Below are 27,793 nucleotides of genomic sequence, written 5' to 3'. Positions count from 1 at the left end.
TCGAGGGTTTTATTTGAGGTATTGGGTGGTGCTTCCGTTGTATCTCTCTCTCGAAGTGGTGATTATCTTCCATATCCCCTTCTACATCTTTCTCACAGTGACTGTATTTCATCCTCCATCTCTACAACCTCTCTGAACATGACTCATTTACTGTATTTCATTGCAGTCATCCCATTCCAACCCGTCATGCTTGCGGCCTCAACCCCAGATAGCCACCCCTTGTTGTTTTGCAGTCTCCCCCCCGGCCCCGCTTCACCCCTTCTTTGCCATCATTAGGAAAAAAGCAAACCTGGTTTTTCCAACCTTTCCCATCGCACCTCGCAGCTCTACTTGCGCGCTCACTTGTTGTCTTCGCTGTCCCAACCCTTCGCTTCATTGCCAACGCGATTTCAACCTCTTGGTTGTGCCAACCACCTAAAACTCATTTTAGCCACCTACCTTCACTCCCTAACCAGCTAACTAACCACCTCCTATGGATTGAGCGCTATTGTTTGTTTGTGTCATGTTTGTTGTAATTTCTCTTTCAAGTTTTTTTTTTATTGTAACCACATATTTGCTTTCAATAATAGTATTTGATTTTCTATTATTGTTTTGGGTTAACTCCGGTATGATTTGACATCAGAGCTAGCCTAACATTATACCCATCCTAAGGTTTCTAGCATGCACTAATACCCAACCCTATCTCCACCTAAAAAATTTTCTTTCTCACCCTGTATCATCTTTACACTTCTTCCACCCACCCACACCCAAAACCTAGCCATGCTGCAAAGGAGATAATCATCGGAAGCCTGATTGAGGGGAAAGTATACGATGTCGTTTTTGAGAAATTCACAAAGAGGTGTGAAGGGGATTTCTAGGGAGAATATGTAATAGGAAACTCACTAACTACAACCGAGGCTCGTTACCTTCAAGAACAGGCAATCCAATTGGGATATCTGTAGCCACAATTGTGACTTGCTTGATCATAGGAAGAGAGCGAATCTCTTCCACCATGCAGTTTCTAGGGATGGACCTTTACGTCAAAGATATGACCTAAAATATCTGAGAAACCAGAATTTTGATGTGAATATGTATTTCTACGACCACATGGATCCATATGAGTTCATTGAGCTGATCTTGACCTTGGAATGTGTCTTTGAGTGTCAAGACGTCCCATCGAACGAAATGTGAAACTAGTTACCAACAAGTTGAAGAAGAGTGCATTATTTTGGTGGCAGAATTTGAAGTATCTATGCTAGCCTAAGGGAAGACAAGATCACAACTTAGTCTGAGATGAAACAGAAGATACAGCACCAACACCTACCAATTCACTACAGACTGGATGTTATGACCCTAATTTCATAAGGAGAGACCACATTACGGGACGACCACCACATTTTAACGGCAATGTTCAAATCCATGATCTTACAACCGAAGTATACACAAGGGAACATCCAAGCTGACCTCGTTCAAGGAAAAATTGATTCAAAGCACATAACAGGTGGAGCTACCAAAAAGTGTTTCAAGTGTCATGAATTTGGGCATATTGAAGCAGATTGCACAACCAAAAGATGATATATTTCACTGAGTAGGGAGCAGTTGAAAAGATGAACAATGACACGATAGACAGAAGAGAGCAGGGACACGAAAGAGGAGTGTCAGCTGCCAACTCCCAACCAACAGGAAAGAGATTCCATCGATTCCAGTTGAACCCAGGAGGAAGTTTGCAACTTAGTTGACAATAACAGTTCGAGAAGGTAGTGAGCCTGAGGTAATGGGCGTTCATGCATAGTATGAGGTTATGGCGCCTCAAACTACATTTTTTGCAGGCGTCGAAGGAGCATCCACATCATTGATATTGGAAATTTGAAAAGGCCTTGAGTTTGAGGAGTTGATATTAAACACAAGGCAAATTCAGATAAGAAAATTTAAAACTTTTTAGGTATATAGCCTACCTTTTGAGTTGGCTCAATTGAGGGAGTTCCAACTCGTCAAAGATGAGAAAATTTTGAGTTACTTTTGGAAGATTATGAAGAGTTGTTCGGATTGTAGATTCTGTTCATCAGTGCACCCACCAACAGATAACCAAACAGGAGAGATAAACCATAGTTCTAGAAATCGTCTTAGGAGCTTCTGGGAAAGAAAATTCTTCAAGGACCCATGTCCTATCTGTAAAGAAAAGGGGGTTTCTCATGAGTTGTTGTTTGTGAGAGTGGCACAACTTGTCACAGATTTTATCCCAAAGTTGATTTCTCCTCACGTACTTTTTTATCAGCTACACTTTGCTGAGTACAAGAACTGGAAGAAGAATGTTTCAAACTTAAAGGTTCGAGAGTTATATTGTGAGAATCTACATCTATATGCAGCTCCAGCTCAGGATAGACTAAAAGAGGACATTTATTCTATCATGACGTGTTGTGTAATGTTAGCGCCTAGAGGATCGACTTGTCAAGAGATTATGTCGTTCCTGATACCATCAGTGAGGCTGACCCTAGCTATTATGAGGAGACTAAAGCTTCGACAGATAAAGGCGAAGCTCTCTCAATCCCAAGTGACTAACGTGGGGACTCCCAGGCTTGCGCGGGCGTGAGAAGTGCATATGTTTTTGCGCGACCCATTCTTTCGCTTGGAACGAACCGGTACAGGTTTTCTACTTTCTGAGGAGTTGACCAATCTATTTGTTTTCATTAATAATATTTGTTTTTATATTATGATTTGGGTTAACATCGGTATCACATACATGCTAAGGATTGCTATTAAGGCACAAGAACTCATAGACTTCTTGCTGACTACAGCCTTCTAGTGGTAGAAAGAAGTGAAAAAATAAGGACTTACTATGATTTCTATAATTGATTGAGCATCTGGGAGCAAGGTGTTGGAATTAGAATAATCCTAAAACGTCCCCACACGAGCAGTAAAACTCAGCAACAATCAACTAAATCATATGACTGTGTTCTCAACTTACCAACGTATAATGAATCAATTTAAAGGGTAATATGGGGTTATAGAAGGCATCATGCAATAGTACCTCTTGAGAGTAAAAGTTGAGATTGGGCGTTTTTGATATTTCAAGATTAAATAGATCCCAAGCGAATAGAAATTATTTGCCTACTTCCTCTCCACTAACAGGAACTCTGATGGATCCTAGCCTTAGAACTGTATTGCCCTAGTATTGAAGAGCGAGAAGTCATGGAAGTGGGAAAAAAAAAACTAGACAAGTTTTTTTGGTTCCCTTTGTTGAATATCTCATGTTTGGGAACTTCCTGCTTGAAGTTCTAGATCAAAGAAGATTTAAGATAGTTGCACGATTGTTACCAATGAATTAAAAATTATTCAGAAAATCCCTCCACCAACTTGAGATATGTAAAGAAAAAATGAAGAAGAATTCTGAAAGAGGTACATTAAGAGGAATGTGGAAGTCGTGTACCTGAGAAAATTTACATATAGGATCTTGAGGTAAATGTTTATTTGGCCGACTCAGGAAGAATGCAGGAGAATTCTCCAAAAGATTTTTGTAGTGTTATAAATTTGTTTCAATGTAACTACAAATCTTTTACAAGCTATAGCCAATCTCAAGCCTATTGCTATTCATTAGGGGAATGGACTTGATCTGGCCTTTTCATCTAGCAAACGTTCAGCGAAAGTTCATTTTGATGTTTGATTACTTCTCAAAGTGAATAGAGATGAAGGCTTTGGTGAAAGTTAGTGTTGAAGTGGTTTGCAATTTCATCAGGACCAACATCATTTGTCAATTTGATCTTCAATGGCAATAATCATACACCAGGTATCACAATTTTTAGATAAGCAGATCAAAGAATTATGCAGGAGTTAGAAAATTCGTGTCAAATTTCCCTCAATACATTATCTATAAACCAATGGATGAGTGGAAGCTACAAATAAGCTAATTTTGAACTACTTGAGGATGAAGGTGGAAAGAACTAAAGACAGGTGAGCAAACCTAATGCCATCTATTTTATTGGTTTTAAGGACAATACTACCCTCAACAATTGGCCAAACCGCCCTTTCCTCTATTCCATAAGGCAAAAGCCCTACTTCTACTTGAATATGAATTGCATGACTGACAAGTTTTGATGGATTCAAACTACAAGGCAGGAGATCCTAGAAATTTAAAAGAAAAGAACGAGGAAAACGTGGAGACTGTAATAAATTTGATGTAAGAGTTTAGAATTCAGGCTATGAAGCAAGAGAAAGTAAAAAAAAAAAAAGAAAAAAAGAAAATTTCAAACTATTTATAGCTCATCAGTCAAAGAGAAGGTATTTGATACCAGCGATTTGGTTTTGAGGAAAATGAATTCAGTGGCTCGATAATAAGTTCTTAGCAAATTATGCTTAACTTGGGAAGAACAATTTATTATAATGAAGCGAGTCAGAACTATATTATATTTTGCACTAAACATTTGGTTTTGTGTTGGCAATAGGTGAGAGGCACCAAAATTCATATTCTCAAAAAAATGTGAAGCAATTCATGTTCGTGGCGGAAATTTGTCGGACACTAACACAATCTCTATTTTGGCATGCTTAGACATTTGTTTGTTATACAATAAATTGTATTGAAAGTAAATTATGGATCCAACACAATGACATGGGTTCGACATAGAGAGATGGGATAAAGGTTGCGGAAGTTGTGATGTGAAAAAGGGCAAGTTGAGACATAAAACAACGAAAATAAAAGGAAAAATGAGAATCCCTAACTAATTTGAGATGCAGAAGACCTTGCATTTTTTGAATATATGCATGGAAAACAATGGCAGGAAGGCAACGAAGTTGAAAGGCTGAGGCAATGAGCACGACATTGGTGAAAGGCGTTATTAGTTGAAGACAACATAGGATGAAGTGGAAGCTGTCATGGTTGTTCCCAGATTTTTTGGAATTGGAGCTGCATGCATCTTAGAAAGTCGAAGCAACGATTGTATAGGCATGCAATTGTGGCTACCAAAAATTTTATATATATATATATATATATATATATATAAAAGTTATTGTTTCCATCTCATAAGCTATAATATAAAGAACATAGGAAAACTATTTTAAAACTATTTCTAACCATAAAAAAATCTTGATTTTCAAAATTTTTTATACTTTGAAGTCTTAATAATTTAAACAATTTAAAATAAATCAATATAATATTATAATATTTTCAAACTTTTATCTGATATTCAATCTTTGGAATTATTCTTATAAGGCTGGGAGCTCAAATAATGTAAAATGGAAATAGTATAACCCTACATTTAATTAAATAATTAAGTATTATCATAGAAATTTGAAAATTCATTGATGATTATAAAAAAAATAAAAAATAGTAAATTTTCAAAGTATGGATGATAATAGTAAAATTATTTGGCATAATTTTAAGCTTTAGATATTAAAACTTCTAATTTTTTAAAAAAACCCTACACATTTATAATTTTATTAATCACTAAAATAAAATATAAAGATCATCTTATAAAGTTTTTGAAAGTTTTATGTAAATACAATTTTCTTTCTTAATGTATGTTATTGGAATATTCTCTTCATAATATAATATTCTTATATCAAAACAAAAAACAATTTTGAGGTTGTGTCAGAAAAATTTAAAGTTTAAATAGTATTTTAGTCATTTCATACTTTGTTTTTGATTTTTTTTTAATATTTGAAATATTAGTTTAATGATATTTTATTTCATCTTGCGATGCTTTCAATAGAAAATAGTAGATAATCATATATTTTATATAATAATTTTTTAAATATGTTGAAAACATGTCCATGACATTTCATGTCTTACTTTTTACAATAATGTCATATCTTCGTGTCCGTGTTGTATAATGTCCGTTCCTGAGTCCAAACTTCATAGCAAAAAAAGCCTTTAAAAATAATGTTAACAATAATTTCCTATCTACCAAAATACTCCTGATTTGATAGTTGGTGGTCACTCTTATGGCAATAATAATTTGATTGAATGGTTTTTTATATCTATATGGCCTATTCACTTTAGGGTAGATGACTGGATGACTTCAACATATGGGGATTTAAATGTGCTCACTGATTTCTCGTTTCTTGATCGAAGACATTTGAGTTTAGTTTCTTAGAGGCTTTTGCTCCACTAAGAATGGCCGGCACCACTCAAACGGTGTTGATTGTCCAGGCTAAGTTTGGTTCATTTCTTTGTTCCTTTATAAGCGCATTCTTTTGTTTTCTTTTAAGGGCCAACGATGACGAATTTCTTCGGTTTTTCGGCCTTGTTTAATCACTTCACTGAGTTTTATTGGTGTTGACAATTCTAAGTGTGATGCTCATGTTTTTTTCTGGAATACACAATACTAGAAAGGGTCTCTTACATAAGTCTGAACTCTCATGGGTGAGCCGCTCAAAGAAGTCTCTATTTTGAATGACTTTCCTATGCTAGGCGCCTGGGATCCTTAATTGGGTCAGTTGGATGGTGATGGTTAGGAGGTGACCTCTTTCTTGGGTATCAGTGCGTTAAAGGTGTCCTCTCCCGACTTTAACATAAGAAGATTTTGTGATTATTACTCGTCCTTTAGGTTCTCACGTCTTTTAGTGAGGAAATGGGTGCTTCTGTTGGAAGTGCAACATTTATTCAACCTTAAGACCCTTGGTCACTTTTATCTCTACCATGAACCTGTTTGAAGTCACCCGCCACTGGGAAATATCTCAAGAGACTTGAGGAAGAAGTTACAATTTCACAATTGTCTCTTCAATGTTCATGTGACTGTTGGCCAATAACACCAACAAGGTAATTTGCTACTGCAAAACAAGAGCATAGCTGAAGGGATCCTCTTGCAAATCTTTGGTGAGGGACTGCCTGAGCTGCTACAGTTTACTGGTTTGACTTCTAGCATCTCCCTTTGAAATCTCATGATGAAGTTTCTTAGCAAATCGTCGAGCTCCTATCTCATATTCAACAAAGCTTGCAAGTTCTTCAGTGGCTGAAAAATGATTAATGAACATCTTATTAAACACGATGAAGATGTAATCATCTCTAGCTAAAGAGGATGATTCTTGGAGCATTCTTTAAAGTGATTATTCCTATAATTAATCTCTATTTATGCAAGCTAATTGTTAGACATGAAATCTTGATTTTTCATGTCTATAGCTCTTTTATTTTGTTGATTTGCTTCTTCTAATGATATCTGTCAACACTCATTGCGTCCTTTAGGATGTTGGATCCAATTTGTCCACGGGTGATGGTAGAATCTTACCGGCAATACTTAATTTGTCCACGGGTGATGGTAGAATCTTACCGGCAAGACTTAATGAAAAGTAAATCGAAGAAGAAGAAGAAGAAGAGGAAAGAGGTTTTTAAACTAGTGTTATCAAGGCATAAAATTCAATATGATACACAAGGCTTTAATTTTGCTTCAAAACACAAAGCGCAAAGCAATGTGACACTTTTATTAATCAAAGCGCTAATAGGTTATACAAAATTATTAATGTATAATTTTTTTTATTAATAATTATAAAATATACAATATGATTTAAAATTTGATATAAATTAAAAAAAATGTGATACAATACATTACATGAAGACAAACATTGAGGGTTAATCTGCAAATTAAAATTTTGAATTTTTTTTAAAATTTGTTTCAATAATTAAAAACTTAAAAATTGCATAAAAAACATGCAAATTAACTTCAGTTCTTCGAAGCGAGTCTGAACGAAGCAAAGCAGGCATGACTCGCTTTGCTTCATTTTGCTCGTGAAGTACGCTTTTAAAAACATTGTTTTAGATAGCTCCATGGTATTTATTACTAGCTCCAAGCGCTCTTAAATGATCTCATATCATAAAATTGCTTTCACTCTTTCATCTATATAGTTTTAGCACCACACATAATATTACATTTTGAATTCATAAAAACTAAGTAAAAGAAACATTATGGGACTTCTATAAACAATAGCAATAAAACAATAACAAAAACAAAATCTTTATCCCACTTAATGGGGTCGACTGCATGAATCGTTTTTCTCCATTGTGCCCTATTTAGTATCATATTTTTATTTAATTCTAATAAATTAAGATCATTTTTTATATAATATGCCCAAGTCTTCCTAGGTTTATCTCTGCCTTTCTTAATGTAAGTCACTGCCTTTCTTAACGTAAGTCAAATCTAAAACATCTGCTCTTCTAATTGGATCATCAGATGGTCGATGTTTAATGTGACCAAACCATCTAAGACGACACTCTAATTTTGTCCGTCATTGGAGCTGCACCAACTCTATCACAGATATATTCATTTCACATTACGTCTCTATGTTTGATGCCACCATCCACCTAATCATTCTCATCTCGACAACACTTAATTTATTTTTATCATTCTCTTTTAAAGGCCAACATTTAGCGTCATAGAGCATTTTAGGTTCTCACCACCATCTTATAAAATTTTTCTTTCTGTCTAAGCAGTAATTTTCTATCACACAGTAGACTCGAAGCATTCCTCCACTTCAACCAACCAACTTGAATTCTACTAATAACATCCCCATCAATATCACCATCACTTTGAGCAATAGACTTGAGATATCTAAAGCATTCACACCTTTTAATTTGAATATTTTTTTCTAAGAAAATCACTTTTTCATTTTCATTTTTAATGCAGTTTAGTTGAGTTAAATATTTACTTCTCTTTTCTCTTTGTTTGGTTGGTTTATATTAATCTACTGACATGTCCATTTAAATCTCCTCCAATAAAAATTCTTTTTTCAAGAGGTATCATTTGTATTAAGTCTTCTAAGTCATTCCAGAATTTATCTTTTGAACCTATCTAAACCTACTTGAGGAAAATAAACACTAATAATATTAAAAGTTTTAGTATAAAAAATAATCTTAAGAGCTATAATTCTATGTCCAACTCTAGTAATTTTTACAACATTAATAATTTTGTGTTTACTTGGATTAACTATCTTAGCTCGTTATTGGCAGGGATTTGTCAGGTGTCATTATTTTCTAACTTAAGTTGTCGACTTTCTCATGAAGTTACTAATTTTTGTTGGATGTTAGCAAGTAATTCCTTAAAGTGTGTGCTCATGAGCCCGAGCGGGAGGGCTAGGTGAGTAGTGGTTGGGCTAGTTGGCCTGGTATGGTCGTGCATTCTCTTATGACTTTGATATTGAGTTAGTTTGTTACTCAAGATTTTGGCAAGTACTTTGCCCTTGCTTGTTTTATTCTACCAATTTCCTTTAAGCAAGCTCGATCGTTGTTGAACGGGATCCAAGGAGTTTAGGATTAACTGAATGAGGATAGTGATATGATGTGCAATTTATTGGGTATGAAGTTGATGATTATTAGTCATTTGTGCTTGAAGATGAAGAAATTCTTAGGCATGGTAATTTCAAATATTGTGTTTATATCGTGCATGACAATGTTTTATAGATGAGATATGAGTTTCAGTCAACGTTAGTTAAAACAGAGAATTATTAGGTGTATCATGCAATAAGAGAATAATGTGGATATTAAAAGATAAATTCTAGAGATTTATTGTGCTAGTGCATGCCACCAAAATTTTTCATATTTACAGACTAAGATTTAAACAATTAAAATGAATTACCAAACACGTCTTTACATGTGATGCAACTCTAAATTTCATAACATGTGATTAGGCCGGCTATGTTTTATTGATTCTTGAGTTTGAGAAGATCAATTACTTCAAGATGGATGGATGGCAACATTGAGAAGGATAGATTTATGAAAGTATCACTTATTTGGTGATAAAATAGTAAAATATATTTAATTTTGGCATGCACAATGGCGGGTAGAAGATGCCCCAAGGAGGTGGCTGGTTAAATTTGATGTGTACGGAAAAGGAAAAAAGGGTTAGTCCAAACATAATATGGATAAAATAAATGCAAAAAGTATCGTGAAAATAGAACTAATACCTAGTGTGACACTCAGTAGGAAGGAGTGAAGCATGCATATTTATGAAGCCATCTTCAAATAGTTGGGATTAGACTAATGATGATTGTACTTATATATGTATATGTACATTCATGTACTTGTTTATGATACTCAAATTGCAAACTTTCAGTTTACAGAATGGTGAAAATAAGAGATAAGAAACTATATTAGACAGGAATAGTTTTTTGGAGGGGAAAAATAATTATTCCTCTTCAATTTTTAGAAAATGATTATAAGATAATTAGATGGGGTGACTCCTACATTAGGAAAGTAATAAGATCAATCGTAACTCTCCATGATAAAAGAAAGAAACAAGATTATGATATATAAATAAAACTAACTTTTAGAATAGAAATTATTAATAATAGAATATACTAAAAATAGAAACTTACTAAAAATTCAACACCCCCTCAAGTTGGAGCATATATATCTATCATCTCCAACTTGCTTACAAAGAGGTGAAAATTAGGTCCAAACAATCCTTTTGTGAAGATATATGTTATTTATTAAGCAGTTGGGAGATAATAATTTCTTTTTTCGATCGAGTAACCTCCGTGCTAAAGAAATGCCTTAGAAATTATAAGTCTTTAGTTTTAAAACTAGATGATAGTGAATTTTTCAAATGACTCGTCTCATATGCATCATTCTCGTTGAGAATAATATCATCCACACACAATCAAGATGGCTATCTTCTCATCATTTGAATATCTGAAGAACATTGTATGATTTCTTTGCCCTTGAGTATATCCCCGACTTTTACCAAATAGTGTAAATTTCTTAAATCATGCTCTCGGTGACTGCTTTAACCCGTAAAATATTTTTTTTAGTTTACCCATATTTGTGCCAAACTTCTCATTAAATTTCAGAGATGCATCCATACACACTTTTTCATCTAACTTTCCATTGAGGAAGATATTCTTTATATCCAACTATTGGAGGGGCCAATCAAGATTAGCTACAAGTGACAGTAAAACTCTTATAAATTTTAGTTTTCTATTGGAGCGAATGTCTATAAATAATCAATGTCATAGGTCTGTGAGTAAATTCCTTGGCAATCAATCCACTTTTGTACCGTTCTAGAGCGCTATCATAATTATACTTTATTGTAAATACGTTTGTATCCGATTGTTTTTTTTTTCTAGGTAGATTAACCAATTTCTACATGTGATTTTTTTCAAAACCTTAATCTCTTCGAAAATAGCCTCATACTCAGGGAGTTTCAGAGCATCTTGCACAGTATTATGAATCTCCATATGCGATAATTGAGCTAAAAGCACGAAAAGTGGGTGAGAGGTTTTTATATGACACATGTTGGGATAGTGGATGTCGGGTGCCAGTTCTTTACCGAATGTGACTAGATTTTTTTTTTTAGACTCGGGATTCAAATTAGGCTTAGATTCAGGATTGGAAAACTCAGAATTCAAAGATAAAGTGAACTGAAGATGGGCTAAAGGATTGGTGAGGACATTTATTTTAGAATTGGGTTCAAAGCATTATATCCCTTTTAGTTAGAGTTTACCAACAAATTCATATTTTTTTGCTCGAGGTTCAAGTTTTTTTAATTATGAATGTTAACAAAAGCAATATACCCAAATATCATTAGAGGTAGAGAAGATGAAAGCCGATTCTTAGGATTTTCTTTTTGAAAAATATCAAAGATGTTTCAAAGTTTAAAACCTTATTAGGTGTTCTGTTTATGAGAAATGTAACAGTGAGAACGACTTCACCCCAAATATATTTAGGCACCTGATCGGTAAATAACAACGCTTGAACTATCTCCAATAAGTGCTTGTTCTTTTTTTCAATCACATCATTTTGTTGTGGAGTGTTGAGATAAGAGTTTTGATGAATTTTTTTATTTTTTGAGAAATAATTAACCCAAGTATTTTTTGAATACTCTCGGTCATTATCACTTTGTAATATTTGAATGATTTTTTAAAATTGTGTGTACTATGGCATAAAAATTTTTAAAAATTATTTATATTTTAAAATTTTCATTTTTTAAATAAATCCAACTTAATCTAGTATAATCATCAGTGAAAGTCAAATTATTTTTTCCCAGAATATGTAAGGGTTTTACTAGGAACCCATATGTCCCTATGTATTAGATTAAATGGTGTAATTGAGTTGTATATTTGTGGAGAAAATGATTCACTATGATGTCTAACAAGCTGATAAACTTCACATTGAAATAAAGATAGATATTTATTCTGAATGAATTTAGGAAAAAAGTATTTTTTATGTTAAAAATTAGGATGACCTAACCTATAATGCTAACATAATTTCATTCTCTTTAGAAATATGAACATAATTTAAACCAGTATTTTAACATTGTCTATTTGAGGCAAGTCTATTGTCAAAATGATACCGTTCTTTTTTTTCCTTAGTATTTTCAATTTTCCTCCTCATGGTCAATTTCTGAAGCTCACAACAAGAAGGATAGAAGATAGCTCGATATTGTTGATCAACGATAATTTTTCTAAAGGAAAACAAGTTACATGATAGATTTGAAACATGAAGAACACCAAGAAGATTAACAATATGGAGGCTTTGATAGCTCTTATCCCAACAATTATCGAGAGGGAATCATCGGTAATTTTGATATTTTTATTGCATGCACAAGGACTATAGGAGTAAAATAATTAAGAGAAACCAACCATGTGATCAGTTGTGCTAGGATCAATTATCCAAGAATGAGAAAAAATTTGGAATCACACCTAACAAAGTAGTGGCCAAAGAGTTAACTCTTTGTACTAAGGAGTAAGACAGAGACGTAGACAATTTTGGAGATTGAAACAATTTGTGAAAGTTATCTAATTGCTCCTTGGTGAAAGAGATTGCATTCGAGTTAGCAGACAACTCTCGAATTTCTTCAACAGTGATTTGATAGGCTTGACTTGCGTGCTTGAATTTTGATTTCTAATTTGCATGTTCATCATGAAGCTTCCAACATGTCTCATTCGCGTGCCATAATTTTTTGCATTGCTCGTATCATGAATTTTTACGACCTGTTGTGTTAGTATCAATCCTTTATTAATTTTTTTCTAAACTCTTCATGTTTAACTTCATAAAATACTTCTTAAATTGAGGGTAGAGATTTCCTACTAAGAATTTGACTTTGGCTTTTGTCTAAACTCTCGATTGATGCCCGCTAAAAATTACACAAACCAACCATTTTCCTCTCTTTTTGTGGCGATTATCAAGTTATTGTCATAATGTTATCAACTTATTGTAATATATATGTAGGAACATCACAATCATTTTATTTCAAATTTCAACTAAAAAAATTACAAAAAATTCTCGAAGTCTCAATAGAGATCTTGAATGCCTCCCAAATATCTCGAGCAGTGGGAAGTAATAAATGAAACTTTCCTTTGGTAGGTTCCATAGAGTTAATGAGCTGGGCCATCACCAAATAAAGTTTGGACCGCCATTTTTTTAGATTTGGATAACAAGCAGTAGGTTTTGAAATTTCTCCAATTAAGTACTCAATTTTGTCTCTTCCGTCGATCTTCAATTTTGTGGATTGTGCCCACTCGAGTAGTTGTGTCCATTAAGCTCTATAACTATGAGGTAAGGTGATAAATTGTGACAAAAATATTCAACCGATACACCCATGAGAGTTGTAGGGTGAGGTGAGGTGATTTCAAAATTATTGAAACTAGTCAATGTGATAGGATTTTTTTGAATTCTTGTCATCATTACTGATTTGTATTACATTCTTAGAATATGAGAAGAGCAACACATGCAGTGACTACCTCAAGCGAAAAGAGAAACACTATCCAGTTTCGACAGCACATAGGACAAGAAACTTCACTTTAAGTTAGATATCTGAACATTGTAATCCAATCGTTGCCTTTCTAGTTGGCTATAATATCGATTGTATCACATGGATCTCTGAAGACTACAATTTAATTGTCGTCGTCCCAGTTGACGACCTAATCTCGATTGTATTGCGCAGGTCTATGAACGTCATGATCCAATTGCCTTCTGAGTGGGCTCTAATCCTGGCTATATTGCAGTGCTTTTTAAACACCACTATCCAATGTTGCCTTCCTAGCGAGTGCTAATCGCAGCTATAAGGCGAGTGGTTGATCACAAAGATGATGATATTGGGCACAATCCGAAGGGGTAGAAGGTACGCACCAGTTGCAGACAATCTCGACGGATTAGATTGTCGTTTCAATGACGAAGATGGTCTCTGATATCATGTAATTTTTTGCTAGAGAAAATTAATTATTCCTCTTCAATTTCGTAGAAAATGATTACAAGATAACTAGACGGTGATGACTCCCACATTAGGAAAGTAATAAGATTGACCATAACTTCCCATGATAAAAAGAAGGAAATAAGAATTATGATATACTGTCGAATCTCTTTGGGAGGAAAAATTGTTTGATCTATTATTCACAAATAGGGTACATATATATAAGGAAACCGGTTATTCCTTATTAACAACCTTATCAAATATATCTAACCTAAATTAGGGAAGGAAATAATTCTGAACTAAAAAATAGAATAACATTAATTAGGAAGTGAATAAATTAATCAAAATTTTCCTAAGTTTTTCCAATCCAATTCTACAATATTTGGAGGCGATGGCCATCTCACATGAGAGGGGGAACGATGGAAAGAATTGTATCTTCCCAGTTTCCACACTCCCCATCAAGTTGGTTCGTAGATGTTGTAGAGACCAAACTTGGTATTGAATTCCGAGAAGGTGCTGAAAGGAAGAGCTTTGGTGAAGACATCTTCAACTTGTTGGTGTGTCGAGATATAGATTAGTTATCTAATTCCCTCGTTGATCTTTTCAGAGATGAAGTGTCTATCAACTTCCATATGTTTGGTCCTATCATGACGGGCTTTCAACAGTGCTTCCCCAACCCAAATAACATTAGTGTAGATTTTCTCTTCTCTGTTTCTAGCTTTCTTAAAAATTAATCCATAACTAGCAGTCCTCATGAGAAACCTCAAGATCATGTATTCCATTTCCAAATGCTCTTCATTTGAGCGATTCATATGTTAACTCACACTATTGACAGAGTTTGCAATATATAATCTAGTATGTGATAAACAGATGTGTCTTCTTTCTAATCTTTGGTATCTTCTCTTATCCACATATTACTTTCTTCTTCTCTGTTAGACTTCTTGTTGGGTTTCATTGTAGTATCAACAGGTTTGCATTCAATCATTGTTGTTTCCTTTAGCAAACTTAAGATATATTTCCTCTGTGATATAACAATCTCTTTCTTGGACTTTGCTACCTTGATATCTAGAAAATATCTTATGTTTCCTAGCTCCTTGATTTCAAACTCAGCAACAATTACTTTTTTAATTTTAAGAATTTCTCTTTTATCATCACCAATAAGAATCATATCAATTACATTTACGTTCAATGCAATAATCTTATCTCTCTGAGTGTGTGTTATGAACAATGTGTGATCGGCTTGACTTAAGAGTATTCATTGGATTTCATAGTTCTAACAAAACTTTCAAACCACACACTTGATTGTTTAAACCCATAGAGAGACTTTCTGAGTTTGTATACGAGATATTTGTTTGGAATCATTTTCAAGTTTAAATGGTATATTCATTTACACTTCTTATAGATCCCCATACACAAAGACATTTTATGTAAGCAAATGCATTTCTCATTCCTTGTTGACTCTACTGAAAGAAGAATTTTGATAGTGTGCAGTTTGACAACCGGTGTGAAAATCTTCGAATAGTCAATCTCATAGGCTTGTGTGAAATATTTAGCTATAAGTTTTTCTTTGAATCTTTCAAATTGTCATCAACTTTGTATTTTATTTTGAACACCCATTTGCTTCCAATTGGTTTTTCATCCTAAGGAAGTTTAGTACCATCATGCTTTAGTGTTCAAATCTCTTCTATTATTTTCTTCCAATCTCACTTTTCAAGTGTCTCATTAATGATTTTGGGAATCTGCTTAGTATTAATATTAGATATGAACACTTTAAGGCTGATCATAGCTTCCTATAAGCTACATACTCCTGAACTAGGTATCTTGTACAACTTTTCTTATCGTCAGCACCAAATGAGGAAGGGGATAACTCATGAGTACTAGAATCTTCTCCTGAAATTTCAGGTAAATGTGGACTCGGGGTTTGGTTGGAACAATTTTGTCTTTGCAAGTTGTCTTACACAAACTCGAATTTTTTCTTCCTCTTAATGTATGCACGTTGTTATTTGAGGTGTACTTCAGATTGAATTGATTGTATATTCTCAATAAGAGTAGGAGAGTCAGGTGGAAGAGGAGTATGTGGATTGTAGGTGTCATCAAGTGCATTCCAAAAATGATGTTTATTTGCACTCTCCCTCTGAACATCTGATTTGGAATGGTAGAACTGATATAGAAAAATGTGACATTCATGAAGTTGTAATATTTTCTTGTAACGGGAGAGTAGCACCCATTTCTCTTTTTATTTAAGTCATACTCTAGAAAAATACACTTGATAGATTTAAGATTAAGTTTGCTGCGAGTTGGGGAATGAACGTGAACAAAGGATAAGATTTGAAGTGGTATAGTAAGAGGACAGCACCGATGTGTTGATGGGTAGCTATCAAAATATGAAGTGGTCTTTGAAGTTAAGTACTCGGCTAGGCATGTTATTGATAATATATGTTGCAGTACAAACTGTTTTCGCCCAAATATGTTTTAGAATTTGATGGGAAAACATAATTGAGCTGGATACCTCAAATAAGTGTTTGTTCTTTCTCTTTGCTATTCCATTTTATTATGGACTATCAATACATCAACTCACATGGATGATTTTATTTTTCGAATGGTAGGACCCAATGATGGAGTTGAAATATTTCCTTACATTATTAGTTTTTAGGGTGCATTGAAATTGAGATTGAATCATGTCATGGAAAGCTTAAAAGATTTGAGTTGTTTTTATATTTTTTCCTTAATAGGAATGCCCAATTAGTTTTGTTATGATCATCAATAAATAAGTCAATCCATCTAGCCTCACTTAGGATTTTCATCTTTGATGGTCCTCAAATATCACTGTGAATAATGAAAACAGGATGTGAGAGAATATAATGTCATGAGATAATTATTTCCGGTGTGTTTGACAATTGTTTTTATTGATAAACAATTGTAGATTCAATTAAGCAACATAATTGAAATTATAAACATAACATGACCTATTTTTTTACATACAGAGAGTCAACATACTAATTAGTTTGAGTAACATATGAATGTAGGATCAATTGTGTGTTTATAGAGAGATTTTCCTGAGCATATATAAATCTTGATGCATTTGAGCATTGTCAATCACTTTCTTCGATTCCACCACTTGAGTTTCATAGGAGTTTGCAAGGAATTTTGTTATACATTTCATATTTTGAGTAAGCTCATGGATAGAATCAAATTGCAGTCTAATTGTAGAATATATGAAACAGAGGAAAGAGTAATATCCTGAGAGAGCTCCACATCTCTTTTCCCAACAATGTTTGTGAGATCCGTCCGCAAGTCTTACTGATCTAGATGTGGAAGATTCTTGATAGTTGAGTGGAGCATTGATCTTTCTATTATATGACCAGAGACTTCTGAATCTATGATCCAAGTTCTAAATCTCTCATTACGGGCAAGATGTGAGAATGTTATAATATCTTGGTGTGTCATGAGATTGGTGTGCTGACCTAGGTACTTCAAGTTCTTCCTTAGTAAATGGTTCCGTCCTTCGGATGTGGTAGCATCTTTTCCTTTTGTTTCTCTTGATCTTTCCTTATCCAGATTTTCAGTTAGCATACTTTCCATGGAGTTTCTAACATTTTTCTTTGATATGCCTAAACTTTTTACAATAATCATATGTGGACAATTCTTAAGTTTTGAGTTATATGAAGAATTATGTGTGTACATGACTGAGCTTTCAGTAATTGGACATCAACTTTTTTTTTTTTGCGTTCTTCTCTCCTGACTTCAACAATTGCTTTACAGGGAGATGGAATAGGCTTTGTTCCCATGATCATCTCCCATCCAATTCATGAGTTAGACCTGCTAGGAATTTGATAGTTCACTTCTTCTCGATAATGAATCTAAACATCACAACATCATGTGGATATTTCCACACGTGTCTCAAACATATCTTATTGTAACTAAGACTTTGTCAAGGTGTTTGAGTATTGGATGAAACGTAGTTCTCCTTGACAAGGGTAACGAAACTTGGTTTCAATATTAAACAACTTTGAAATTTATTCCAGTACTGGAATATGTTTTTCTTGCATCCTCATAAAGATTTCTTTGGCAGTTTTGTAGAGTAAAACATTTTCTCCCAGGCACAGTTCCTGAGATCACTAACCCCAACCTTCGCACATGGATGAATCGAGATCATATGGTTATGTCTTAAAGGAGTTCCAATGGCCAAGATGGGATTCTATGGCTCTGATATCATGTTGAGTTTAATTGGGGAGAAAAACTGCTGGAACTATTATTCACAAATATGTTATATATATATATATAGGGAAGCCATTCCTCCTTATTAACAAACTTACCAAATATATCTAACCTAAATCAGAAAATGAAATAATCCTTAAATAAAAAATAGAATAGCGTAAAATAGGAAGGGAGTAAACTATTGAAAGGTTTCCTAAGTTGTCCCAATCAAATACTCCAAGATTTGGAAGTGGCCGGCCGGTCCACACGAGAGAGGGAAAGAATGGGATTTTCTTAGATTACCACACATTCTAATGTTTTTGCCTTCTAGAAATAGAAAATAAGAATAATATAATATACTAAAAATAAAAAAACTTCCTAAAAATCCAACAATAAGTATTGTTCAAAGGATACAAAAATGATTACATATTGAAGATTGTACTTTTTACGAGCTTATGCTTTGCAATTATAGGTGCCCTAAGATGTGTGATGTTAAAAGAATTTTATCTTTAGTTTTAAGTGTTTTATGATTCTAAAATTATTATTATTTATTTTAAAAAAGTGCATTTTGCAGTCGTACTTAAAGTCAAATCATTTATGCGGCATTGTATACCATTTTAACTTATATATAAGGCGAGCACTATAAATTTTCCTCACGTTGCCTGCATGAGTCATATGCTAACCATGCTCTTCTTTCTGTGGGATTCCATCTGTGCCTTTTAAGCTTCATTAGGTATTTCTGTCTTTAGGGTGTCATCTGGGATGAAGCTGTGGAGGCGGCATGTGTGTAATCTAATGCTGTTCGTTGCTTGCTTTCCACGCTAAATAAAAAGGGCATTTACAGAACGCCCAATTCCTATGTTTTTTACAAATGTAACATCTAAACTTTATTTGTTACATTTATACCACCCAAATCTTTCATACCACATAAAATTACCCCTATTTTAAGTTTTAAAAAGTAAAATACATCTTTTCATAGATAGGTAACGTGGCATATATGCACAAATTGAAGTTTAAGTTCTAGATCTGTAAATACATTAGAATTGATTGGTATGTGTGTAAATCTTCCTAAATAAAAAATGGTGATATCAGTGTTTGAGATGCAAAGCAATTGAAAAGCATTGACAAAAGGCACAGGGGGCCGCCCTTAAAGCAAAGCTAAGTACAATAAATAAACAAAACATGATATCTTCTGAACCACAAAATTTTGGCTGGCTATGTTGAAACTTCTGAATTCTTAAAAATATTTACTTTTTAAGTAGTTTCTAAGAAAAATACAAATATGATTTATTTGACTAATACTGCGTGCAATATTCAGCTAAATGTTGCAGATGAAAGAGGCAAAGATGATTCATAAATAGCAAGCACTGTCATTTGGTGACACGAGATTACCACATTGACATGAAACTGATAGCATAATTTGAAGTATCTTTACGATACTTATTTGCAATAATGCCAGAAGCTTAAAGAATTTTGAATTCTGATACTTTTTTCTAGCCCTTTCTGTACATCTTCCTTTGCTTGCATTTTTTACATATTTATTTCTAAATTTCCTTCTCTTTTTTCTTAATATCTTCAGCCTTCCTGACTTTATAACTTGTATAACCATCACAACTTACAATGGTCTGTTTTTTCAAAGCTGGTTATCTTCTTTTAACCGAGTTTATAATTTCCCCGTAGACCATTGATTTGTTTGGGCTCAAAAGAGGTGGAATTTATGCTGAGGATTTTAGGCACTTTTGTTCTGTTTTATATTATATTGAATTCCTCAGATGAAACATGTGATGGTTCTATTTTATTTTTGTTGGTGATTTATTCATTTTACCCTTATTCCTAGTAATATATTTTTGGGGCATTTACATAAATATCACCTAATATCTATGTATTTACATGTCTAACGCATTTAACTTTATCTTTTACATTTATATCACCGAAATCGTTCATATCACATAAAAATACTACTATTTTAACTTTTAAAATGTGGAATACACCTTTTTATGCATAGGTAAGATGGCATAAATGGAAAAATTGGATATTTAAATATATAGGTATTAAGTGGCATTTATGTAATTTTTCCTATATTTTTTTATCACACCTTTTCACTGAGCTGTCTGCTTGTCCTTTTGATCAATTTGCAGCTTCCTTGGTGGGCATTTGTGTTGCTTTGCCTGTCGAAGAGAATTCACTCAATATTTATGCTTCGTCTATTTAATGACTGTGTTGCAATGACTGTGCTTCATGCTGCATTAGTTTTACTTCTCTATCAAAAATGGCATTTCTCTTTGATAATCTTCAGGTAATTATGATATTTTTGAATGACATTATATCATTTAAAAATACCTTCTGATCATTATTTGCTTTCCTGCACATTGGAATTAGTTAGTTAGGCCTTTTCAAATGATTTTAATTGTATTTTCGCGACAGTGCAGCTGTATCAGTCAAAATGAATGTTCTCCTTTTTGCCCCGCCATTGCTTCTTCTCATGTTGAAGGTACATCAATTTTGCAACCTGGAATTTATGGTTTGTTATCTTATATTTATTTGCAATTTTTTATTGTTTGAACTTTGGCAGTATAGGCTCTGAGCATCAAGGGTATTTTATCTGCCTTGTCGTGTGCTGCATTTGTGCAGGTATGTTCCCAAACTACTTGGCTTCCATTGAAAACTATAGCATTCTCTTTAGTTATTTTAGGTAGCTTTATAAATACTTTTACACGTCTTATCTTTCATAATGTCAATGGTATATTATGTATTAACTACCGTATCCATTTTTTTATGATTTGTACACGCTATGCGGATGTAATTTTTATTTTCAATTTAATGTTTATATTTTTCACTTTATACAACGCATTGTTTTTCTTTTAGTTAGATTTTATTTGTTTGTTTATTTCTTTGGAGTTTTTCTAGCCCTGGGATGGATCAACAGGCATCACTATTTCTTTCAACATCTATATGCGTTACAATTATTTTTTAACAATTAAGTTGTTGGTTCAGGTGTTTTATAGTGAATGATTGAATGAAGAATTGTGCATCTGATATAGTCGTAGCCCTCACACACACACACATTATGTTTTTAGTTTTGGCAACCCAAAATATTTGAGGTGGGTCCTATTAGAATATTAAAATAATAACGGCTATCCCTAGCTATTATTATGTGCAGATTTTCTTTATTTGTTGTCATTTGCATTCTTGATTTTCTTTATTCTGTTTTTATTTCTTTCCTTATTATTGCCCCTTGTAATTGAGTTTATATATCCATCTTTCTATCAATAAGACATTCTGCTCTATTCTCAAACCTAACATGGTATCAGAGCCAAGTATTTAACCCTAGCCACCAACTCTTCCTCGAGTTTTCCCTCCCGCCAACAAGGTTCCTATTTTTTCCCTGCTGCCAACTGTTTCCTGCAGCGGTTTTCTCTCCCGTAGAGCAGTTTTTGGCTGTAGCCGTCTGTTTTTTTAGAGGCTTCCTTGCTGTCGTTTTCTGTGTCCCGTAGAGGGGTATTTTTCACCTCTGTTGGTGCTCCCAGCCGGCTATTTTTTCCTGCTGCCAACTTCCCCTCCTGTTGGTTTTCTATGCTGCTGTTTTTCTATCTTCCGTGGACTTTTTATTACCTACTACCGGTACCCCCAGCCAGCTGTCTCCCATCTATTGACCTTTACCTGTCGCTGGCTCCCTTTCCAACCATTAGAGGTCACTGCCACCAGCCAAATTCAGTCGCTAGTAATTCTCCTATCCAGTCATCAGGGTTTTCCCGACAGCCGGTGACCTATAAGCTGAAATCCGCGATGTCTTGAAATCTCAACTAAATTTCTTTTGATTCAGTCGAATTCACGGCGGACTCCTCCAGCACTAAGCCATCCTCAAAAAGTGTTCTTGATTCCACCGGAGGTTTGACTCCAACCTCCGTTCCCATGTAAACTGAAGAACCAGAAACCAACATGAACTTCTTGATCACAACTCACAAACTGGAGATATTAATTTTCTCTAAATGGTCCCAAGCGGCGTCCTTATTCATCAAAGGACGTGGGAAATTCGATCATCTCACAAACATGATCCTTGAACCTCCAAAAACTTACCCGACATATGGAGCTTTGGAAATGGAGAACTCCATGGTTATGTCATGGTTGATCAACTCTATGGAACCGTCGATTGACCGTTAATATATGTTTTTTTTCTTTCGCTAGTTCCCTCTGGACAGCAGTTCGTGATACCTACTCGGATGTAGGAAACTCCAACCAACTCTATGAGGTGTCTAAGAAGATTCGAGAGGCTAAACAGGGATCAAGGACCGTGACTCAGTACTACAATGATTTGGTGGGACTATGAATGGAATGCAAGTTGTATTACGACTAAACTTGAGACTTTTCGTCGACTTTTCTTTCTTCCCAAAAATTGTAGAAAAGGATCACATGTTCTAATTCCTAGCAGGCCTCAACAAAGACCTTGGTGAAGTATGGGGAAGTATTCTTGGTCAGAATCCTTTTTCTTCTGCTCGTGCTGCCTTCATTGAGATCCACCGCGAAGAAAGTGGCAGACTTGTCATGCTTGGCACTTCTACCCCTTCAACTGAATCGTCCGCCTTGATCTCTAATAGTGCTCAGTCCTCTCGGGTAAGTCACTTCACTTATGATTACTGTCACAAACCCAATCACAAGCGTGACAAATGTTGGAACCTCCACGGAAAACCGGCATACAAATTCTTGGCCAAATCCTCTACTACGAAGGGTCCTTACTACGACATTAGAGTCTTCCACGGGTCAATCGACTGTTACCCATAACATTTTTGAATCCTTTGACTCTCTGAATAGTCAGATGGAGCACTTAATCAAGCTACTTTGATCCAATCGGTTTTGTGTTGGACTGTTGACCACACACGCCCGTCAAGATACCATTCCTATGACATTCACTTTTTTTCTATCCTGTAGTTCGTGGATCACGGCATACAAATTCTTGGCCAAATCCTCTACTACGAAGGGTCCTTACTACGACATTAGAGTCTTCCACGGGTCAATCGACTGTTACCCATAACATTTTTGAATCCTTTGACTCTCTGAATAGTCAGATGGAGCGCTTAATCAAGCTACTTTGATCCAATCGGTTTTGTGTTGGACTGTCGACCACACACGCCCGTCAAGATTCCATTCCTATGACATTCACTTTTTTTCTATCCTATAGTTCGTGGATCTTTGATTCAGGTGTTAGACCATATGACTTGATGTTCACAAGCTTTCTCGACATATTATTCATGTTCTGAAAAAGATATGATCAGAATTATGGATGACTCCAATAATTCTATTCCTGGTAAAGGATCTGTTGTTCTAACGACCGATCTAACTCGGGAATCTGTGTTACATGTACTACTATTGTAGTGTAACATTTTATTTGTCAGTAAGTTGACACATGACATTGATGGTGTTACTCATTTATCTTCTGATGTTTTTATCATTCAGGATCATCATTCGGGGTGGATGATTGAAACTATTAAGCTGGTAGCTGGACTCTTCTACTTTCAATAGAAATGCGAGGAGAATGGGGACATATCACTCGACAGTTGTAGCCTATCTCGAGTTACTGAATGTCTCATTATATTGTTGAATTGTTGTTTGGGTCGTCATAGTTTTCAATATCTAAAATATTTATATCCCTTGACGCTTTTTAATCAAAATCTTTCTAGTTTTAATTGTGAGACATGTTAATTAGTCAAATATCATTGGGTTCATTATCTAGCCCACACATACATCTCTTTTGCTCCTTTTTCACTCATTCAGAGCGACATATGAGGGTCCTCTTGCACTGCCAGCTACACAAATAAACATTGATTTCTTACTTTGATTGATGACCACACTCGAATGATGTGAGTATATTTTAAATGACAAATTGCAAATTTCTGCCACTTTTCAAAACTTCTACACTTCTATTTTTTAACTATATTTTAGGTGAATTCTTGGCAAGTAAGGACATCCTCCACCATAGCTCGTGTGCGGACAATAAAATGGGTTAGCCAAAATATAGTTCGTGTGCGGACAATAAAATGGGTTAGCCAAAAGAAAAAACTAACATCTCCTCGACATTGCTCGTTCCATTATATTTCAATCAATGTCTCAAAATGCTTTTGGAATAATTTCATATTGACTACCACCCATCTCATAAATAGAATCATCTCTAAAATTCACAACTTCTAAACCCCTTAGTTGTCTTGATGTCATGTTTTTCTGTCAATCGGACCTTCTCCACTTTAGATCTCAAAATATTTGGATGCATAGCCTTTTTTTGGAACACTAAGCCAACTCGGAGTAAACTTGATCCCATATCCATAAAATGTGTCTTCCTAGGGTACCCAGCAGCTCAAAAAGGGTATCCATGCCTTGATCCTATCACAAACAAAATCTATGCGAATGTTGATATCTTCTTTTTAAAAGTGTTTAGTATTTTCCTTACTCGACCTCAAGTGAAGGGGAGCTGGAATTTTTGGACATTAGTCTTTATCCTACTCCTATGGATGTTCCCCCATTATTCCTACCACTGAATCTCCAGTTCCTATTGTTCCACCATCTCCTCCTCCCACTCTCTGTGTTTATACTCGGTGCACCCTAGTTTGGATCCCGCTACCTCGTTGTTGGACCTTGAATCCACTCCTAGCAACATCCTTGGCACTGCTACTACTCGAAATGAAGACGTGAGTTCACTGAGTAAGGTGCACAATCAGGCATGCTTTCTCTATTCCATGGTAAAATATGTCTCTTTCCATACTTTATCGCCGATCTACAGAGCAATTGTTACTGCCTTGACAGATCATCAGATCTCATTATTGAGGCTGCACTGGCGGATCTGACCAAAAAAACTGCAATAATGGAGGAGATGAATGTCTTTCAGTGAAACCATACATGAGATGTCATAGATATTCCTCGGGGTAAGAAGGCAGTGAGTTGCCGATGGATTTTTATCATAAAATTCAACTCAGATGGCTCCTTTAAACACAAAAATTAACGGTTGGTTGTCAAAGGATACTCACAGACCTACGGAGTTGACTATGATGAAACATTTGCCCTGATGGCCGAGTTAAACACAATTTGGATTCTGTTATCTCTTGCGGTGAATCTGGATTCACCCTTATTCCAGCTCGATATCAAGAATGTGTTTCTGACGGAAAATTAATAAAGGAGGTGTACATGTCTCTTCTCCTAGTTTTGACTCTACTACCTCCCTAGGACAAGTGTGTCGGCTGCGAAAGTCTCTTTATGGACTAAAGCAATCCTCACGGGTCTGATTTTGGCAAGTTCAGAAAGATAGTAGTCGGTCATGTTTTTACTTAAGCTCAATCGGATCACACTCTCTTCTTCCTGCATTCGTTCAATGACCAGATTGTTATTCTTATCGTCTATGTCAATGATATTGTGCTCACAGAAATTGATCTACCAACATTGAAGTCTTTGAAAGACATTCTAGTTGTGTCCTTTGAAATAAAGGACTTGGGATCTCTCTCATACTTCTTAGGCATGGAAGTTGCTCGGTCATCTCGGAGTGTTTGCCCATCTCAGCTTAAATATGTGATTGGCTTGTTAACAGAAAACAATCTGCTTCTATGCAAATCAATGGCTATCTCAATGGATCCGAATGAAAATCTATCTAATATTTTCAATGCAGTTCCTGTTTACAAGACTCACTACAAGCGTCTTGTGTGGAAACTCTTTTAACTCGCCCATACACACCCCGACATATGTCATTCGGTTGGTATAGTAAGTGAATTCATGCATGACCTCAATGAGCACCATCTCCATGCTATCCACTGGATTCTCCACTATTTAAAAGGCACTCCGGGCTCAGGTTTATTTTTCTCACACCACATCTGTTGTTCTATTATTGTTTATACAGGTGCTAATTAGGTTGGATCAGTCCACGATAACAATTTACCTCTGAGTACTGCTCATTTGTGTAGGGGATTCTTATTACATAGAAAAACAAAATCTGTTGGCGGTTGCTTGGAGCCGTAATAAAGCTGAATTTTGATCCATGTTCTTAGGGATCTGTAAAGCTCTTTGGTTATGCATCTTAGTCCGTGAAGTACATATGTCGTCTTCCGACCCTTTGTAGTTGTTCTGTGATAATAAGACCGCCATTAGCACTGCCCACAATCCGACTGTAGTTGTTCTGTGATAATAAGACCGCCATTAGCATTGCCCACAATCCGACCCAACATGATTGTACCAAACATGTGGAGATTGACATACACTTCATTAAGAAAAAACTTGAGTCCAGGGAAATATGTATTCCTTTTATGCTCTCCAGTGGTCTACTAGTAGATATCCATACAAAGGACATTCCTGGGCCACTATTCGATGAATTCAAATTCAGGTTGAACATAATTGACATCTTTGTTTCAACTTGAGGGAGAGTATTTTAATATTAAAATAATAATGACTATCCCTAGTTGTTATTAATATGCAGATTTTCTTTTATTTGATGTTATTTGTTTTCCTATACTCTTTATTCAGTTTTTTTTTTTTCCTATTTCTCTTTATTCTGGTTTTATTTTTTTTCCTTAAGAGCTCCCTGCTCTATTCTCGAACCTGAGAAGTCCTTATCAGAATTTTGGTTGTTCCGCAAGCTTTGTTGATATATTATTTCTAAGATTTGTTACTTTCTTCATTGTTTCGATTCCTTCTGTAATTTCCTTAGTCTTTCCCCTTCTTCAGGCCTTGGTTACTGTCTGGTGACATGTTTTATACCTTTTGGCACTTTTTTTTTCTAGGCGTGGAACATTTATATTATTGGCTTATATGTGGAATTGCATGAGATTATTCCGAGCTTTTTATGGCCCAAATTATTTGTATAGCAACGAAAATTTGGTGTCGTATGTTGCAGGTAGCCTTAGGTTTGCCTTTTCTGCTGACATATCCCACGGCGTACATTTCTAGAGCCTTCAACCTCGGTCGAGTCTTCATCCACTTCTGGTACACACTTTGTTTGAAACTTACAATTCTAATTTTACATGTGCAATGCTTTCGTCCATGGAAGTGCAAATCATAAAGGGGTTTTTATGTTATTAGTAGATTTGCATTCAAACTTCTGTTTATGTTTTGTGGAATGCTTATTTTTTTATTCTTACTGAGCATGAATAATTTGCTCAGTGTAAGGATTCTCATAGGTGGAGATTATTATAGTCAATGCAGCTTGAGCCATTTTAAAACAATCTTAGCTCATTTTCTACGATTTTTCCTTTCCTTTCAGTGCCACCAGAAGATTATTACTTCTATTGCTGTAGAATTACACACATTTGCAACCTAGAGTTGGTTCTTGCAAACTCGCATATATCTGCAGAAATAACAAAATCATTACAAATATTTTGATTGTATCATTTCATAATTTGTGAACTTCTTGAGATTTTTAAGTGAGAGGCTAATATGTCGAGTTGTTCATGGGAACGCACTTTTAATGCCATTAGAATTCGGTAATTTGTTGATAGAATTCGAGATGCCTCTTGAGAACTATTGATGATTCCAATGTT

The 27,793-nt window shown here is 34.9% G+C and overlaps 1 protein-coding gene across 1 annotated transcript in view; it reads left to right on the top strand.

Annotated features, from left to right (window-relative positions):
• LOC110026944 (dol-P-Man:Man(5)GlcNAc(2)-PP-Dol alpha-1,3-mannosyltransferase) overlaps positions 1-27,793 on the top strand; it is a 56,506-nt gene that overhangs the window by 15,853 nt on the left and 12,860 nt on the right. The window contains exons 6-9 of the mRNA XM_020728181.1: positions 20,426-20,583; positions 20,712-20,778; positions 20,865-20,918; positions 27,151-27,239. Of these exons, the coding sequence (XP_020583840.1) occupies positions 20,426-20,583; positions 20,712-20,778; positions 20,865-20,918; positions 27,151-27,239 (368 nt within the window). The remainder of the gene's footprint in view (positions 1-20,425; positions 20,584-20,711; positions 20,779-20,864; positions 20,919-27,150; positions 27,240-27,793) is intronic.

This window comes from Phalaenopsis equestris, unplaced genomic scaffold (assembly GCF_001263595.1).
Source record: "Phalaenopsis equestris unplaced genomic scaffold, ASM126359v1 Scaffold000002, whole genome shotgun sequence".
NCBI lineage: Eukaryota > Viridiplantae > Streptophyta > Magnoliopsida > Asparagales > Orchidaceae > Phalaenopsis > Phalaenopsis equestris.
The sequence above is the reverse complement of the archived record's forward strand: the minus strand, read 5'-3'. Positions and strand labels throughout refer to the sequence as shown.